This window comes from Eubalaena glacialis, chromosome 11, assembly GCF_028564815.1.
Source record: "Eubalaena glacialis isolate mEubGla1 chromosome 11, mEubGla1.1.hap2.+ XY, whole genome shotgun sequence".
NCBI lineage: Eukaryota > Metazoa > Chordata > Mammalia > Artiodactyla > Balaenidae > Eubalaena > Eubalaena glacialis.
In genome coordinates, this window is record NC_083726.1 from 10,393,022 (window position 1) to 10,409,672 (window position 16,651).

The 16,651-nt window shown below is 48.1% G+C and overlaps 1 protein-coding gene across 7 annotated transcripts in view; it reads left to right on the forward strand.

Moving 5' to 3' along the window:
* PLA2G6 (phospholipase A2 group VI) overlaps nucleotides 1-16,509 on the forward strand; it is a 51,963-nt gene extending 35,454 nt beyond the window's left edge. For 6 of the 7 annotated variants that reach the window (XM_061204636.1, XM_061204641.1, XM_061204639.1 and 3 more), the window contains 7 exons: nucleotides 262-425; nucleotides 2,197-2,347; nucleotides 13,029-13,165; nucleotides 13,549-13,703; nucleotides 14,888-15,055; nucleotides 15,586-15,659; nucleotides 15,809-16,509. In XM_061204636.1, the coding sequence (XP_061060619.1) occupies nucleotides 262-425; nucleotides 2,197-2,347; nucleotides 13,029-13,165; nucleotides 13,549-13,703; nucleotides 14,888-15,055; nucleotides 15,586-15,659; nucleotides 15,809-15,953 (994 nt within the window). In that variant the 3' untranslated portion in view covers nucleotides 15,954-16,509. Of the gene's footprint in view, nucleotides 1-261; nucleotides 426-2,196; nucleotides 2,348-13,028; nucleotides 13,166-13,548; nucleotides 13,704-14,887; nucleotides 15,056-15,529; nucleotides 15,660-15,808 lie in introns of all 7 variants that reach the window. The other variant, XM_061204637.1, reaches the window with a different exon arrangement.
* The last annotated feature ends 142 nt before the right edge of the window (nucleotides 16,510-16,651 follow it).

Sequence of the window (16,651 nt, forward strand, 5' to 3'; positions counted from 1 at the left end):
AGGGAGGTCTTCCCTGCCCCCTGCTGCCCTCACCTTCCTGTATCTTTCTCTCTATTGCACCTTTCGCCTCCTGAAGTACTGTGTTTATTCCTGTACTGACTTCGCTGCCGCCTCCCCAAAGCCCCGGTAGCACACGAGCTCTGCAGGGCTTGGTCTCCACGTGCTCAAGCGGCTGCCACGGGGCAGGTGCTCAGGGACGCGGCATGCAAAGTGCCGGCTGTAATGGGACCCTCTTCTCTCCCACTGCTGTTCCCACCACAGCCGCGACCACCTGCTCTGCCTGGACGGAGGGGGCGTGAAAGGCCTCGTCATCATCCAGCTCCTCATCGCCATTGAGAAGGCCTCGGGCATCGCCACCAAGGACCTCTTTGACTGGGTGGCGGGGACCAGCACAGGGGGCATCCTGGCCCTGGCCATCCTGCACAGTGAGGGCAGCCCCTGGGCTGCTGAGGCAGGACGGGTTGGGGCTGAGACCTGCCCTCAAATTGGGCTGAGTTTGTTCTCCGAGCTTTGCGGAGAACGTCATGGGGGAGGGGAGGGCCCATAGGCCCTTTGGGGGGTGGCTGGGGTGTTGGAGTCCGAGGCTGGAAGGAGGAAGGGCTGGGGGGTGGGCTAGGGTGATGCCCACCCAGCCACAGAGGACAGAACTGGTTTCACTCTCAGCGTTGGGAGCATTTTCATACCGGTTGCCTCAACCACTGCTCCCCACGCCCCTGCAAGGCAGACACAGAAGGGCCTCAAAACCGCTGGAAATAAGGAAAAGCATTCTGAGGGTGGGTGGAGCGAGGGTCTCAGGAATGAGGAGCCACCGAGTCACAAATGCCAGAGCCCTAGTCTGCACACTTCATTTTACCCACAGGGTAATGGAGGCCCTGGGGGGAGAGGTGACCCAAAGTCACATGGCCCACTGGAAGGCTTGCTGGGGCTAGGAGTCCCAAGGATGCCCATCCCAGCACTTCCTAGCGACACAGACAACCCACGCAGTTTGCTGTCACTACAGCTTCCCAGAGGTGACAGGGCATTTTGCTTACTGGACGGACTTCCGGGTAGGCCTTGTCTCGGCTTGAGCGATGATGTCTCCTTTATGGAGCTGTCTGGGCTGCGTGATGCTGCATGTGGGGGGCCCTCTCAGAACGAGCTACCGCCCGGCGGGAATTGTCTCAGCATCCCTGACTGGGGATCCCTGCCTGGGTTGGGTTCCATGCCCTCCAACTCGTCCTGCAGATCTGAAGGCACCAGGAGAGGACCCTCCCCCTCCGGGACATCAAGGCCTTCAGGCCAGGCCTGTGCTGGGTGCTAGGCATGCAGGGCTGAGTCAGGTGCACGCCCCACCTCAAGGAGCCCCGGGTCCCATGGGGGAGGCATAGGCATCCGGGTGTTCCCAGTGTGAGGGGGCCAGGGCCTGGCAGCCCAGGGTGTGTGTGGGAGGGACATGGGGCATAGCCAGCCCAGGAGGTGACCTAGAGCAGCGTCCCATGGGGCTCTGGGAAGAGGAGGATTATCAGCAAGCTGCTGGGACTTCTGTCCCCTGGCCTCTGGGGCCCCGTGTGCCGTCTCTGGTCTTCCCTGAGAGAAGGGCCAGCTCAGGGCTGGCCTCCGCCCGGCTGGGCATGAGATCTGGGCATGGAGCAGAGTGGGCAGAGGTTGTAGTTTCTCCTCCAGAAAGGGTCACTTCCTTCTTCAGGGGGCATTTATCCCCCATCCAGGGTCTTCAGGCGCCCGGGGCTATGGAAGGGATCTGAGAAGACGCCTAGTTCAACCTCTCCTGCGGGCAGAAGCCCTCCCCTCCGCAGCCCCCCACTCGCACACCCCTGGGCCGGCTGAGGCGTGCTGGGCAGCTTCTCCGTCCTGTGAGGTGCAACCTGCCCCTTGGAAGCTGTCTGTTCTCACGAGACAGGGCTAGTCTTTCTATTCCATGGCAAACGGGGTGGATCTAGATTTATAAGCTTTTACACATTCGGGACCCCTTCTTTAAAGAAAAAATACAAATTACGAGTACAAGATTAAGTGCCGAGCCTTGGGGCTACCGAAGGGGGTTTCTGCCTGTGGGGGAAGTTGCAGAGGAGGGTCCCAGGAGCCCCAGCTTGGTTGGTGCTTTGGTAAATCTGCCCCCCGCCCCCTGCTGGATCCTGTGCTCAGGCCCCCTGTCAGGGCAGCCCTCGCGTCTCTTCCCACCTCCGACCCCCTTGTTCCTAGGCAAGTCCATGGCCTACATGCGTGGCATGTACTTTCGCATGAAGGATGAGGTATTCCGGGGCTCTCGGCCCTACGAGTCGGGGCCCCTGGAGGAGTTCCTGAAGCGGGAGTTTGGAGAGCACACCAAGATGACGGATGTCAAGAAACCCAAGTAAGGCTCCTCCTCCTCCTCTTCGGGAGCGCAGCGGCTTTGGCCCCAGCCACGCACCCCGTTGGCTCTTCCTGGGAGCAGAGGGCCCCCTGCCCTGGTCTGCTTAAAGCTGAATGGGGGGGTGGGGGGGTGGGGCGGCTGGGGAACACAGGTGCAGAGCACCCTCGACCCATGTCTGATGTTTTTCCACCCAAACAGCACATCCCTGGGTCAAAGGGGGTCGGTTCTCATCCCTCACACACACACTTGCTGAGCACAGCTCTGCCCCCGGCACTGCGTGTGTGTGTGTGTGTATGTGTGTGTGTGTGAGATGGGGTGATGCAGCCATCAGGTGGGAAGGCTTACGATCTGGTTAGGAGATAAGTGACCTAAAAAAAGGGCAGCCACGCAAGGCAGCATGTGCTTATTAAGAGGTTCCAGAAGAACCTTCAGCACCACCACTTCTTTGTAGTATTTATTTCCCATCCTGGAATTACATTATTGTCTGCCTAATGCCTGGCTCGCCTGCCAGACTGTGAGCTCCATGAAGCAGGAACGTGACTGCCTTGTTTTTCTGTTGCCCCGGCATCTAGCACAGTGCCTGCCCCAGAGCAGGCCCCTGAGAAGTGTTCAGCAACTGACTATCCGTGGAAGCAAGGGGGAGAAAGGACTAAGAACAAGGTGGTCAGGGAGGGCTTCCTGGAGGAAGTGAGGTGTGAGCGAGCCCTGGAGGGTTAGGAGGATTTCTTTTGATAGTAAAGCTTTTTTTTTTTTCCATTTAAGAATAATACATAGTCTTTTAAGAAAATTTGGAAGTTACGGAAAGTAAAAAGAAGAGGAAAATATCCATGATTTATTAACCAAAAGTTAATGTTTTGAAAAACATTTTTTGTATATTTTATCCTAGACATTTTTTTTCTTTTTTATGGTGAAATAGAACATACATTTAGAAAAGTACATTAAACAGTTCCGTGAATAATTCTAAAGCAGACACCCACATATGACCACCAGCCAAGTCCAAAAGCCCCTTGAGTGTGTGACGGCCCCCATCATAGTTCCTGCTCCCCCCCACCTCCCACGGAGGTAACCGCTCTCCTGTGACCCGGATTTCCTGTCTAGTTTCGGCGCCTGAATGCAGCCCTGAGCACGGTTTCGGTCCTGCCTGTCTCTGGGCTTGGACGGAATCCTTTTGTGTGTTATCCTTCCTTCTGTCAATGCCGCATTCGTCAGCATGGTCCTTACTGTTGGGTGAAGCTGTGCTTCATTCATTCTCACGGCTCCTATGACTATGCCCCCACGGTTTATTTCTCCAGATACCTTCGACGGGCACTTGGGTCGTTCCGTTTGGGCCTCCTGAGTCTGCAGTGGACATCTTGGGACTTATCAGAATACCCCGTGGGGCACATGCCTAGGAGTAGAGCTGCCAAGTCTGCTTGGCCTCAACCCTTAGATTCTGCCCAGCTGTTTTCCAAAGTGGTGGTTTCTATTTCCACTCCCGTTAGCCATGTTTGAGAGTTCTGGCGCTCTGCATTCTTGCTTATTGTCAAACCAATTTAGCTTTATAACGTTTTTGTCTTTATAAATCTGGGGTGAAAGATACTGTCTCTGTTGATTGGAATTTTCATCTTCCTGATTACTAGTGAGGTTGAACACCTTTTCAAATGTTTAGAGGCCATCTGGATTTCCTCTTTTATAAAGTTCCTATTCAAGTGTTTTACCCATTTTTGGCAAAATTGGGTTGTGTGCTGGGGGTTATGAGGCTTCTTAATTCTCTCTTTTTTTTTTTATAATAAATTTTATTTATTTATTTATTTTTGTCTGTGTTGGGTCTTCGTTGCTGGGCATGGGCTTTCTCTAGTTGCGGCGAGCGGGGGCTACTCTCCGTTGCGGTGCACGGGCTTCTCATTGCGGTGGCTTCTCTTGTTGCGGAGCACAGGCTCTAGGCGCACGGGCTTCAGTAGTTGTGGCACGTGGGCTCAGTAGTTGTGACACGCGGGCTCTAGAGCGCAGGCTCAGTAGTTGTGGCGCACGGGCTTAGTTGCTCCGCGGCATGTGGGATCTTCCCGGACCAGGGCTCGAACCCATGTCCCCTGCCTTGGCAGACGGATTCTTAACCACTGCGCCACCAAGGAAGCCCAATTCTCTTTTTTTATATTTTGAAAACTAGTCCTTTGATGGATCTCTTCTCCCACTCTAGGCTTGTCTTTTCACTCTCCTTACAGTGTTTTGTTGATGAACAGATGTTCTTAATGCAGTAGAATTTAGAAATGTTTTCCTTATTATGATTTGTGCTTTTTATATCCATTCAATAACCCTTCCTTAACTGGAGGCATGAAGCTGCTTTCCTGGGTCTCAGGTCGGGAAGCTCCCTCGATCTGCCTATCACGTTTAGGTCTTTTATCAACCTGGAGTTGATTTTTGTATCAGGAGAAATCCAATTTCCTGTTTTCCCCACAAATAACCAGTGTCCCCAGCCTCATCTGTGAAAAGTCTGTCTTTCCCTCCACATCGCAGGCCTTGCTTCCTCTGCAGTGGGTCCAGGGTCCTTCTTGGGTCTGTTTTTTTTTTTAATTTTTTTTTTTTTTTTTTTTTTTTTATTTATGGCTGTGTTGGGTCTTCGTTTCTGTGCGAGGGCTTTCTCTAGTTGTGGCAAGCGGGGGCCCCTCTTCATCGCGGTGCGCGGGCCTCACACTGTCGCGGCCTCTCTTGTTGCGGAGCACAGGCTCCAGACGCGCAGGCTCAGTAATTGTGGCTCACGGGCCCAGTTGCTCCGTGGCATGTGGGATCTTCCCAGACCAGGGCTCGAACCCGTGTCCCCTGCATTGGCAGGCAGATTCTCAACCACTGCGCCACCAGGGAAGCCCCTTGGGTCTGTTTTTGACCACGGAGCCCTTATTCTGCGGTGTTTATAGCAAGTTTATAGCAGGGCTTCCCACCTTGTCCTTCTTCAGGGCTATTGTTGGAGGCCCTTTAGAGAAGTAGTTAAGAGCATGTACCCTGAAGTTTCCTTTTCTCGAAAATGGGAATAATATACTACCTGCTTCCTGGGGCTTTCATGAGAAGTAAAAACGTTGTGTTTATAAAGCACGTAAAAAGCACCTAGCACATAGAAGTGCTGTATAAGATGTGGGTTACTTGTTGCTATTTGCGCTTCCATAGAAATTGTAGAATCAGACTGTCAGATTCTACAGAAAAGCAAATCCTGTTGGGATTTTGATTGTGATTACACTGAATCTGTATGCTTTATTTTTTTCTTATTGAAGTATACTTGATTTACAATGTTGTATTACTTTCTGGTGTACAGCAGAGTGATTCAGTTATACACACACGCACATATTCTTTTTCATATTCTTTTCCATTATGGTTTATTATAGGATATTGAATATAGTTCCTTGTGCTATACAGGAGGACCTTGTTGTTTATCTATTATATATATAAGAGTTTGTTGTGAGCTTATTTAGGGGAGAATTGACATCTTAAAACACCAAGTCTTCCAATTAGGGAACATAGCAAAACATTCCATTTGTTTAAAGTTTGTCAGTACAGTTTTATAATTTTATCTATAGCAGTCTTACACACCTGTTATTTTTATTAAGTACTGCATATATTTTGTGCTACTGTAAATTATACATTTTTAAACATTGCATTTTCTAATTGTGGTTGGTATTTAGAAATACCATTTGTTTATTTTTAAAATTTTAATTGTGGTAAGATAACATAAAATTTACTATCTTAATCATTTTTTTCATCTTAACCATTTTTAAATGTACAGTTCAGTAATGTTAAATATATTCACATTGTTGTGCAGCTAATCTCCTGAACTCTTTCATCTTGTAAAACTGAAACTCTGTACCCATTAAACAACGTCCGCATTCCTCCCCTCCCCCAGCCCCTGGCAACCACCATTCTACTTTCTGTCTCCATAAGTTGACTCCTCAAAGTACCTCTTGTAAGTGGGATCATACGGTATTTGTCTTTTTGTGACTGGCTTATTTCACTTAGCATAATGCCCCCAAGGTTCATCCATGTTGTAGCATGTGACAGAATTTCCTTCCTTTTTAAGACTGAATAATATTTTATTGCATTTATAGACCATATGTTTATCCATTCATCTGTTGATGGACATCTGATTCATTCCACCTATTAGCTATTGTGAATAATGCTGCTATGCCCCCCAGGTATACACAAAACTGTGTGAATCTCTGCTTTCAATTCCTGGTGCCTTTTACAGAGAGGATTCTGATGGGTTCAATTTGCTAATATTTTGTTTAAGATTTTTATATCCGTGTTCATGAGTGAGATTGACCTGTTCTTTCCCATTTTTAGGTTGCAGGGTTTTGGGTTTTTTTTTGTTTTTTGTTTTTAATTTATTTATTTATTTATTTATTTATGGCTGTGTTGGGTCTTCGTTTCTGTGCGAGGGCTTTCTCTAGTTGCGGCAAGTGGGGGCCACTCTTCATCGCGGTGCGCGGGCCTCTCACTATCGCGGCCTCTCTTGTTGCGGAGCACAGGCTGCAGACGTGCAGGCTCAGTAATTGTGGCTCACGGGCCCAGTTGCTCCACGGCATGTGGGATCTTCCCAGACCAGGGCTCGAACCCGTGTCCCCTGCATTGGCAGGCAGATTCTCAACCACTGCGCCACCAGGGAAGTCCAGGGTTTTGGTTTTGAGGAAGTGTCTCTTCTTTTTCTGTTTTCCAGAAGAGTTAATATAATAGTGATTTTATTTCTTCCATGAAAATTTGGTAGAACTTGCCAGTGAAGTCATCTAGGCCTGGAGTTTGCTTGGTAGGAAAATTTTTAATGACGGAATTAATTTTTTTTAATGGTTATAACACTATTCAGGGTTTCTAAATGTCTTTTTGAGTTAGTTTTGGTTAAATTATGTTTTTCTAGGAATATGTCCATTTCATAATAAATCTTCAAATTTACTGACATAGAGTTGTTCCAAAATTCTCTTATTATCTTCAGTGTCTGCAGCATCTGCTGTGATGGCCCTCTTCATTCCTGATTATTTACACCTCCTCTTTTCAAATTATAGTCTTGCTACTACAGGTTTTTTAATTGGATTAGTCTTTCAGAAAACCAGCTTTGGGCTATTTATTGGCTCTCTATTGTATGTACGTTTTCCGTTTCATTAATTTCTGCCCTTATATATTTAGTCCTTCTTGTACGTTCTTTGGGCTTATTTGGCTGTTCTTTTTTTAACTTCTTGAAATAAATGTTTTGCTCATTGATTTTTTTGGCCTTTTTTCTCTTCTATATATGTATATATATTATGTGTGTGTGTGTGTGTGTATGTATGTAAATCTAAACACTTTCCTCCAGGTACGGATTTAATTACAGCTTATAAGCACAATTATGATTTTTCAGTTCAAAAATATTTTCTAATATTTATTATTACTTTTTAACCATAGGTTATTAAAAATGGTGTTTCTCAATTTCTAAACTTAGGGATTTTTCAAGTTATCTTTTTGCTATTAATTGCTTTGTAGCCAGGGGACATGCTCTGTTTGATTCTAGTCCTTTAAAATTATTGAGACTTGATTTGTGGCCTTCCTCAGTCTATTTTTATAGATGTCCTATGTGTAATTTAAAAGAATGTGGATTCTTCGTTGAATGCCAATATTTATACATGTTGATTGTGTCATATTGGCTAGAAACATTGTTAAAATTTCCAAATCTTCTGTATGTATACTGATTTTTTTGTCCACTTCTTCTGTCAATTACTGAGAGAGATACATTGAAATCTTCCACTCTGGGGATTTGCCTTTTGACCCTTTACTTCTGTCAATTTTTACATTAATATTTTGACACTATGAGATTAAGTACATGTAAATTTAAGTTTTTATGAATCTTTCCGGTGACTGGAAGGAACTCTCTTTATCTCTAAGAATACTTTTTGCCTTAATTTTGTCTGATATTAATATAGTTATACTACCTTTCATTGGTTATATTTGCATGGTATGTCTGTGCTCATGCTTTAATTCAGCCTTCTTAAGCCTTATGTTTTACATGTCTCTCTTGTAAATAGCCTATAGTTGGATTTGTTCTTTATCTAATCTGTGCATTTAGTCTATTTATAGATTTTTATTGCATAGTAATATATTTATTTAAGTTATTTAATTAGTTAAGTCTGATTTAGCTGATTGGTTTGGCTATCAGAACCTTCATATAGTTAATCTAATAGTTTATATGGCTGATCCATTTATACTTACATAATTACTCATATTTTGGGGATGACATATGCTATCCTATTTTGTTCCGTGTTTCTTGCCTTCTTTTGGATTTACTGAATAGTTTTAATCATTACATTCCACCCCCAACCCAATAGTTTGAAATTTATGCACTCATTTCTGTTGTCTTTTTTTTAATGCGATTATAGAAGTCTAAATTTAATTGATACCATTATCCCCCCTCAGATAATCAAGGATTTTTTTTTTTAAGAAAATTGCAGAAGAATTTGGACGGCACAAACTCATTCTTTTTTCTTTTGAATTTTATTTTATTTATTTTTTATACTGCAGGTTCTTATTAGTTATCCATTTTATACATATCAGTGTATACATGTCAATCCCAATCTCCCAGTTCATCCCACCCCCACCCCCCACCCCCCGCTTTCCCCCCTTGGTGTCCATACGTTTGTTCTCTACATCTATATCTATATTTCTGCCTTGCAAACCAGTTCATCTGTACCATTTTTCTAGATTCCACATATATGCGTTAATATACGTTATTTGTTTTCCTCTTTCTGACTTACTTCACTCGTATGACAGTCTCTAGGTCCATGCCATCTTATGGGAAAACCCAAACGAACTTTTTGGCCAACCCAATAATTACTTTTCTGAATTTTAAATCTATCTTGTTTTTTTAAACCTCACAAGATATTGTTTTTTGAAGTTGATGTTTATTTATATTTATCTAGCAGTGAGCTGGGAAACCAGATCTCTAGGGGGATAAAACCCTGGTTTGTAGTGTTTGCCAATTCCCATGGCATTAATACCCCCACCATGGCTGATTTCAAGCTACCAACAGTTTAACAACCAGCTCATGAGATTTAGCAATAGGTTCTCACAAGCCAGTATGAGCTGGCTCCAGCTCATGTATGTGTGTATGTATATGAGTATGCATATGTGTGTGTGTATGTATACATGTGTATCACTTCTTTGCTTTACAGTCTTTCCTGTGACCACCTTCCTCCTGCCTAAAGTACCTTCTTTTGCCTTTCCCATAGAGATCGTCAGCTGGTAGTGAATTCTCCACTAACAGAGTTGTTTGAAAATAGGTTTATTTCACTCTCATCATTTGAAACTAGTTGTATTTCACCCTCATCAGTTGAACATTCTTTTATTTCTCTCTTATTCTTGTTGAGTATAGAATTCTAGGCTGGTGATTTTCTTGTAGAACAAGAAAGATATCATTCTATACCTTTTAGCATCCATTGTTACACTTGCGGTCAATTTCAATTTAACTCTTACTCCTTTGAAAGTAAGTAGTGTTCTTTCCTCTGGATGCTTTTATTTATGTGTTTGTTTATTTGTTTTTGGTGCTCTACAGTTGCACTATGATATATCTAGTTATGAATTCCTTCTAATTTATCCTGCATGGGATTTGTTGGCCTTCTTAAATCTTTGGATTCATGTCTTTCTTCAGTTCTGGCAGCCTGAGTCATTATCTGTTCAACCTTGCCTCTGCCTAATTTTCTCTTGCCTCTCCTTCTGGAACTCCAGTTAAAAATGTTAGAGCTTTTCTGTCTTTCATGTCTTTTAACTTCTCCTGTATATTCTTTCATTTTATCTCTCTGAGTTGCATTCTGGATAATTTCTTCTTACCTATTTTCCAATTCACTAATTCTTTAACTTTATCTGATTTTCCATTTAACCTATTCATTGAGTTTTTATTTATTTATTTATTTAAATTTCTAGAAGTACTCTTTGTTTTTTCTTCAGATCTTCTAGGTCATTACTTATAGTTTTCTATTCCCTGAAAATATTATCAAGCTTGTGTTTAATGTCTTTCAACATTGTAAGCTGTTTGTCTTTTTATAATTTTATTTGATTTATTTATTTTTGGCTACATTGGGTCTTCATTGCTGCACGTGGGCCTTCTCTAGTTGCTGCAAGCGGGGGCTACTCTTCATTGCAGTGCATGGGCTTCTCATTGCGGTGGCTTCTCTTGTTGTGGAGCATGGGCTCTAGGCACACGGGCTTCAGTAGTTGTGGCACGCAGGCTCAGTAGCTGTGGTTCGCGGGCTCTAGAGCACAGGCTCAGTAGTTGTGGTGCATGGGCTTAGTTGCTCCACAGCATGTGGGATCTTCCCGGACCAGGGCTCAAACCCGTGTCCCCTGCATTGGCAGGCAGAGTCTTAACCACTGTGCCACCAGGGAAGTCCCAAGCATAGCTGTTTTACAGTCTTTGTTTGAGGATTCAAATAACTGCTGTCTATGTAGGTATGTTTTGCTGTTTGTGTTGTTTATGCTTATTCTTATTCATGGTGTTTTATTTCTTGATGTCCCCCTCCCCACCTTTTTTGGAACTGTGTGGTATTCCTTAGTGTTGAGAAATATGTGCCGATTCTGTGAAGCCTAGAATGAGAGTATCTTCTCCAGAGTGTCTTATGTTGTATCTTCCAGGTACCCACGTACAGTAGCGTCTAGGGTCACTGTAACTAAATTCTTGGCATGAAGGTTTTGGAACTTCCCCCCAGGTGATGTGAATTTAGACTACAGATCTGCAGGAGGGTTAGTTTGTGGTTATACATTTTCAGGGATTTTTTTTTTTCTCCTTTCTTTGTTTAATGCCAGCCAACTTTACTCACAGCCTCCAGGGGTGGGAAAGGGACAGGTTTATTTCTGGTTTACCCTTATCCAAGGGAGTAGCCCTTTGGGATTACAACCTAATGTGGGGAGGGTCTCCCATTAGATCCCTAACCTTTAGTGAACCCTGGGCTTTGACTTCTGTCCCTCTGGCCCCATGAGGCCATCAGCATGGAAGTTCAAATTGATAGTTTGGTGTCTGCCTTCAGGTCAGAGATGGATCTGTGCCTCATTTACCTCTGTGAGTTCTTGCTTATCCTCAGAGTTTACCCTCATTTTCCTTTCTGTCTTATCAGATCTTCTGTGCTTTTGGGGTTTTTTTTAATTTTTGAATTTTATTTAATTTATTTTCTTATACAGCAGGTTCTTATTAGTCATCAATTTTATACACATCAGTGTATACATGTCAATACCAATCGCCCAATCTTCTGTGCTTTTAAGATCAAAAAAATTTTTTTTCCAGCACTTAGTTTTTTGTTCATTGAGAGGTATGTTCAAATAACCTTTCCACAAGATTCTTAGAGGTGGAAAACTAATCTTTTTTTCCCATGCATAGTTTTTGTTCCCTTTTCTTTATATTTTTCATTGTAACAAACACATTTATGTGTTAGTCTCAACTCCTTGCTAGTGTAATTTGAAATGGCTGCAAAACATTCCATTGTTTAGGCACACCCTCCTATTATTTCCATGTAGAGCGTTCACTTTTCACTGTAATAAATTACACTGCATGAATAGCTTTAAACAAAAAGCTTTCATTGTAACCAAGATTATTCCTTTAGACTGGATTTTCCAAAACGGAATTCCCGGATAAAAGAGCCAGGATAGGTCTTCCCTGGTAGCGCAGTGGTTAAGAATCTGCCTGCCAGTGCAGGGGACACGGGTTCGAGCTCTGGTCCAGGAAGATCGCACATGCTGCAGAGCAGCTGGGCCTGTGCGCCACAACTACTGGGCCTGCGCTCTAGGGCCCGCAAGCCACAACTACTGAACCCGTGTGCCACAACTACTGAAGCCCACGCGCGTCTAGAGCCCGTGCTCCACAACAAGAGAAGCCACCACCATGAGAAGCCTGCGCACCTCAACGAAGAGTAGCCCCCGCTCGCCACAACTAGAGAAAGCCCTCATGCAGCAATGAAGACCCAACACAGCCAAAAATAAATAAAGAAAATAAATTTTAAAAAAAAGAGCCAGGACATTTGTAAGGGTCTGAATACATATTGGTTTCCAAGGGGGCTCTGTCAGTCTACACTCCCCTCAGTATTTAAGGATGTCTGAGTCTCTTGAGACAGGAGTCTTCTTTAATAGGTTGTAGACTCACATGGTAGAACACTGATTAGGTATCAGAGATGACACGCTGAAAAGTCTCCCCCGACTCCTGTCCCGGAGCTGCAGCCCCCAAGCAGCCCCCTGTCCCAGAGGCAGCTCACTGTTGCCAGGTTCTACACATGGGTCCTTCCAGAGTTACCCTCTGACCAAGCAGATAGGTACATAGGGTCTTTTGGGGTTTGTTTTTAAATAAATGGTGGCATATTACACACACTGTCCTGAACCTTGCTTTTTCCACTTAAATATAAATCTTGGCGCTCACCATCCATCAGTACATGAAGCAATACCTCGGCCGTTCTCCAGCGACGCAGAGGAGCCGCGGAGCATGAACCGTCCCACTGGTGGACGTTTAGTTGTTTCCGGTCGTTTGCTTTAATGCCATTAATAGCCTAGTGTGTGCCCATCTCCCCGCACATGTGGGAGTGTCTTAGGATGGGTTCCCAGAAGTAGGAATGCTGAGTTTAAGAATTAGTGCGTCGGCAGTTTGGACAAAAATTGCCAAAGGTGGATTGTCAAGGGCGGATGGGTCAGTGGCTTCAGTGTCCTGCTCCTTCTTTCTCTCCAGGGTGATGCTGACAGGGACACTGTCCGACCGGCAGCCGGCTGAACTCCACCTCTTCCGGAATTACGAGGCTCCAGAGTGTGTACGGGAGCCTTGTGTCGGCCAGAACGTTAACCTAAAGCCTCCAACTCAACCCTCAGGTTAAAACCATGTTTGATGCATCTGTGGGAAGTGATTGGCTCGAGAGGCTGCAGGTTGGTGGGTGGGAGTCGCAAGCTTGCTGCCAGGCACGCCCAGCCCACCACCATCCCACCCACTGCCCTGGTCCTCCTTCCCAAGGGTATCAGCTGAGGGCTGGCAGAGCCGGGGAGCCATCAGGCCTCGGGCAGGCTGCACCCTGCCTTCCACCAGGATGGCGGGGCCAGACAGCATGGCCTTTCAGTCCTGCTTCTGAAGATTCCCCAGCCTCACCCTCTTCCCACAGTGCCATGTGCACACACACACACACACACACACACACACACCCTTAGATCTGAAACGCACATCTCTTGTGCCACTGGGCCCCCTCCTCCCCCACCCCCAGAGCAGCTGGTGTGGCGGGCAGCCCGGAGCAGCGGGGCAGCCCCCACCTACTTCCGGCCCAACGGGCGCTTCCTGGATGGCGGGCTGCTGGCCAACAACCCCACGCTGGACGCCATGACGGAGATCCATGAGTACAACCAGGACTTGATCCGCAAGGTGAGAGCCACCTCGGGTTGGAGGGGCTGGACGTGACCGCCCACAGCGGCCTCTCCTGTTTCTGCAAACCTTGACTGTATGCCTGGGCTGACTCCTGGGGGAGCAAATGGCTTTCCTTCATGCGTTCATTCATTTGTGCACTTAACAGCAATTTTATGTCACACTCGAACCTGCCTGATTGGTGGTGTCTGCCCGAAGCACTGTGCTAAGAGGGATTCTGAGGCCCAATCCGGACTAGGTGGTGAAGGGTGTTATGACCAATTAACAGCATCTGCTGTTTGTGGGGAGGACAGCATGCATACCAGTATGTGCCAGTCACAGGCCTAGCCACGCTGCCCGGCCTGGAGACACACGCTTGCCCTTGGGGAGCTCACATTTAGGGGAGACAGTCCATAAACGAGGACACATCCACCCGAGTGTTTTAGGTGCTGTGACAGAACTGTGCAGGGGCCCAGGAGCATCACCCCTGCTGAGAGACATGAGGGCTCAGAAAGGGCTCACAGAGGAGGGGAGCCCATGCTGAGGCCTTTGGGGATGGGGCAGTGCAGTCAGTAATCCAGAGGAAGAGAAGCGGCCCTCAGCCCGAGGAGCTTAGTGCAGAGGTGGGCAAGGCCCACTCACGTTAGGAGAAGCAGTGTGGTGCGGGGGCCTCTGGGTCTGGGGCCTGTCTCTGCCCATGCTTCACTTCAACCACTGCCTAGGGCTGTTGATAGTACCTGCCTGGGGATTGTCGTGAGGCTTCCATGGCCTCTTATCTGTGAAGTGTTTAGAACAGTGCCTGACCCTGAGTGTGCCGCATCCTTGTTGGCTGTAGTTGTCACTGCGGTCATCACCAAGCCCCTGATGAAGCCCCAGGCGGCAGGGAGGCGAGCGCCCTCTAGGGGCCAGATGTGGAAGGGCAGGCTTCCTGGAGGAAGAGGGAATCAGTGAGAGACTGGGGGATGGGGAAGGGTGCTCAAACATCACTCGTCTGAGTGGATGGGGAGCCTGGGTAGGTGGGTTGCCAAGGTTGCCCAGAAGATTGGCAGCAGAACTTGTTCCGAAGCAAAGGAGAGGCAGCACAGGCTGTGCTTCTGCCACAGGAGGCCTGTACTTCTCCTCACAATCCCCCAGGGAGCCTCTCTTACCCCTGGGTGCCCCCGATCTGTGGGGCAGGCCTCCTCTGACCTGTCCTGTCCCAACAGGGTCAGGGCAACAAGGTGAAGAAACTCTCCATTGTCGTCTCCTTGGGGACAGGGAGGTCCCCGCAGGTGCCTGTGACCTGTGTGGACGTCTTCCGTCCCAGCAACCCCTGGGAACTGGCCAAGACTGTTTTTGGGGCCAAGGAACTCGGCAAGATGGTGGTGGACTGTGTGAGTATGGGCCCCTCCCCAGGCCCACTTCCCTCGGGATCTCAGCCCCAGGATGAGGCTTCCCGTGGGACCCTGGGTGTCATGGGGATGGTAGGAGTCTGTTGACCCTCCTCAGCCAGCTCAGGGCAGGGGGTGTTCCCCTATACAGTGTCTCAGTGCTGGCAGGGACCTTCGGTGACCACCTACAGTGGGATTTTCAAGCATTTTTTAGCTGTGGATTCCTTCCTTCAAACACAGCCCATGTGGAAGCCCAGAATGTCAGATGGACAAAAGCTAAGGGGGCAGGGAGGTGGAGGCCTGTCCACTCAGCCCCTCCAAGCTCACTGACCCTGAACACTGCCAAGCCACCTGTCAAAGCCACAGACCGTGCCCCTCTGCATAGCTGGGACAGTCACTGCAGCCCAGAAAGGGGGATTTGCCCCAAGTCACTCTGCTGATAGGGGGCTAAGCCAACCTGGAACCTGGGGACCCCAGGCAGGGGCTGTGTGTGTGGTGTGTGCTGGACGCTCACAGAGGCTGCTTCTCACCAGTGCACGGATCCGGATGGGCGGGCCGTGGACCGGGCCCGGGCCTGGTGCGAGATGGTTGGCATCCAGTACTTCAGGTGAGGGCTCTGCTGGCCCCAGTCCCCAGCCTGGACTTTCCCTTTCCCCAAGGGGCTGCTCTGTGTCCCGAGTCCGCCCCAGTCCTAGCTCTCGTCCCCTACCCAGGCCAAGTGTCCTGGGTGTGACCCCTCTTCCTTGACCTGGACAGATTGAATCCCCAGCTGGGGACAGACATCATGCTGGACGAGGTCAACGACACGGTGCTGGTCAACGCCCTGTGGGAGACTGAGGTCTACATCTACGAGCACCGGGAGCAGTTCCAGAAGCTCATCCAGCTGCTGCTCTCTCCGTGAGGCCGCCAGGCCCCCAGCCGTCCCCACCCCACCCCGCCCACCCAGGCCCAGCTGGGAGGCTGGGCAGAGCCAGGCCCAGGCGGCTCTGTGTCCACAGACCCGGCCTAGGGGGGCGCCGGGCTTCCTGCCTAAGGCTGGTCCTCAGGCCTCTCTCCCCCTCTGTCCCCGCCTGCTGGCACTTTGTGTCGTTCCAGCTTAGAAAGCCTCAAGCCTCACTCAGGCTGCTCCCTGACCCCCAAGGTGGCTCAAACACTAAGGCCTCCCAGAGGGCCCCAGGTTCTTCCCAGGCCCCTGGAGCTGCAGAGACCCCTTCTACCCTCTGCCCTCTCCGCTGGGGGTGGAGCTAGAGAAACGGACCATCACCACCCCATCGGGAGGGGAAACAGGAGTGGGGTGTCCCATTCGACTTTGCCCCTCCACATACCCCAGCCGCCCACCCATGAGCTCTCCTCAGCTCTCAGAGGTCGCTCCTGTGACTTCAGTTATCTTTCCCGACAGGAAGTGGTTTATGACTGGAGAGGGGCTCCAGGGACTGCCCCAAACTGTGAAATAAATGGTTCGATTCTGGTTTGCCTGTGTTGTGTGCACTGTGGTGTGAGTGCCCCCCACCCGCCAGCCCCCCTCAGCCTTGACCTTCAGCCTTGGCTGTCACCTGCCTGTGCCCACGCAGACGGATGGAAGCTCTGGTTCCCAGGCTC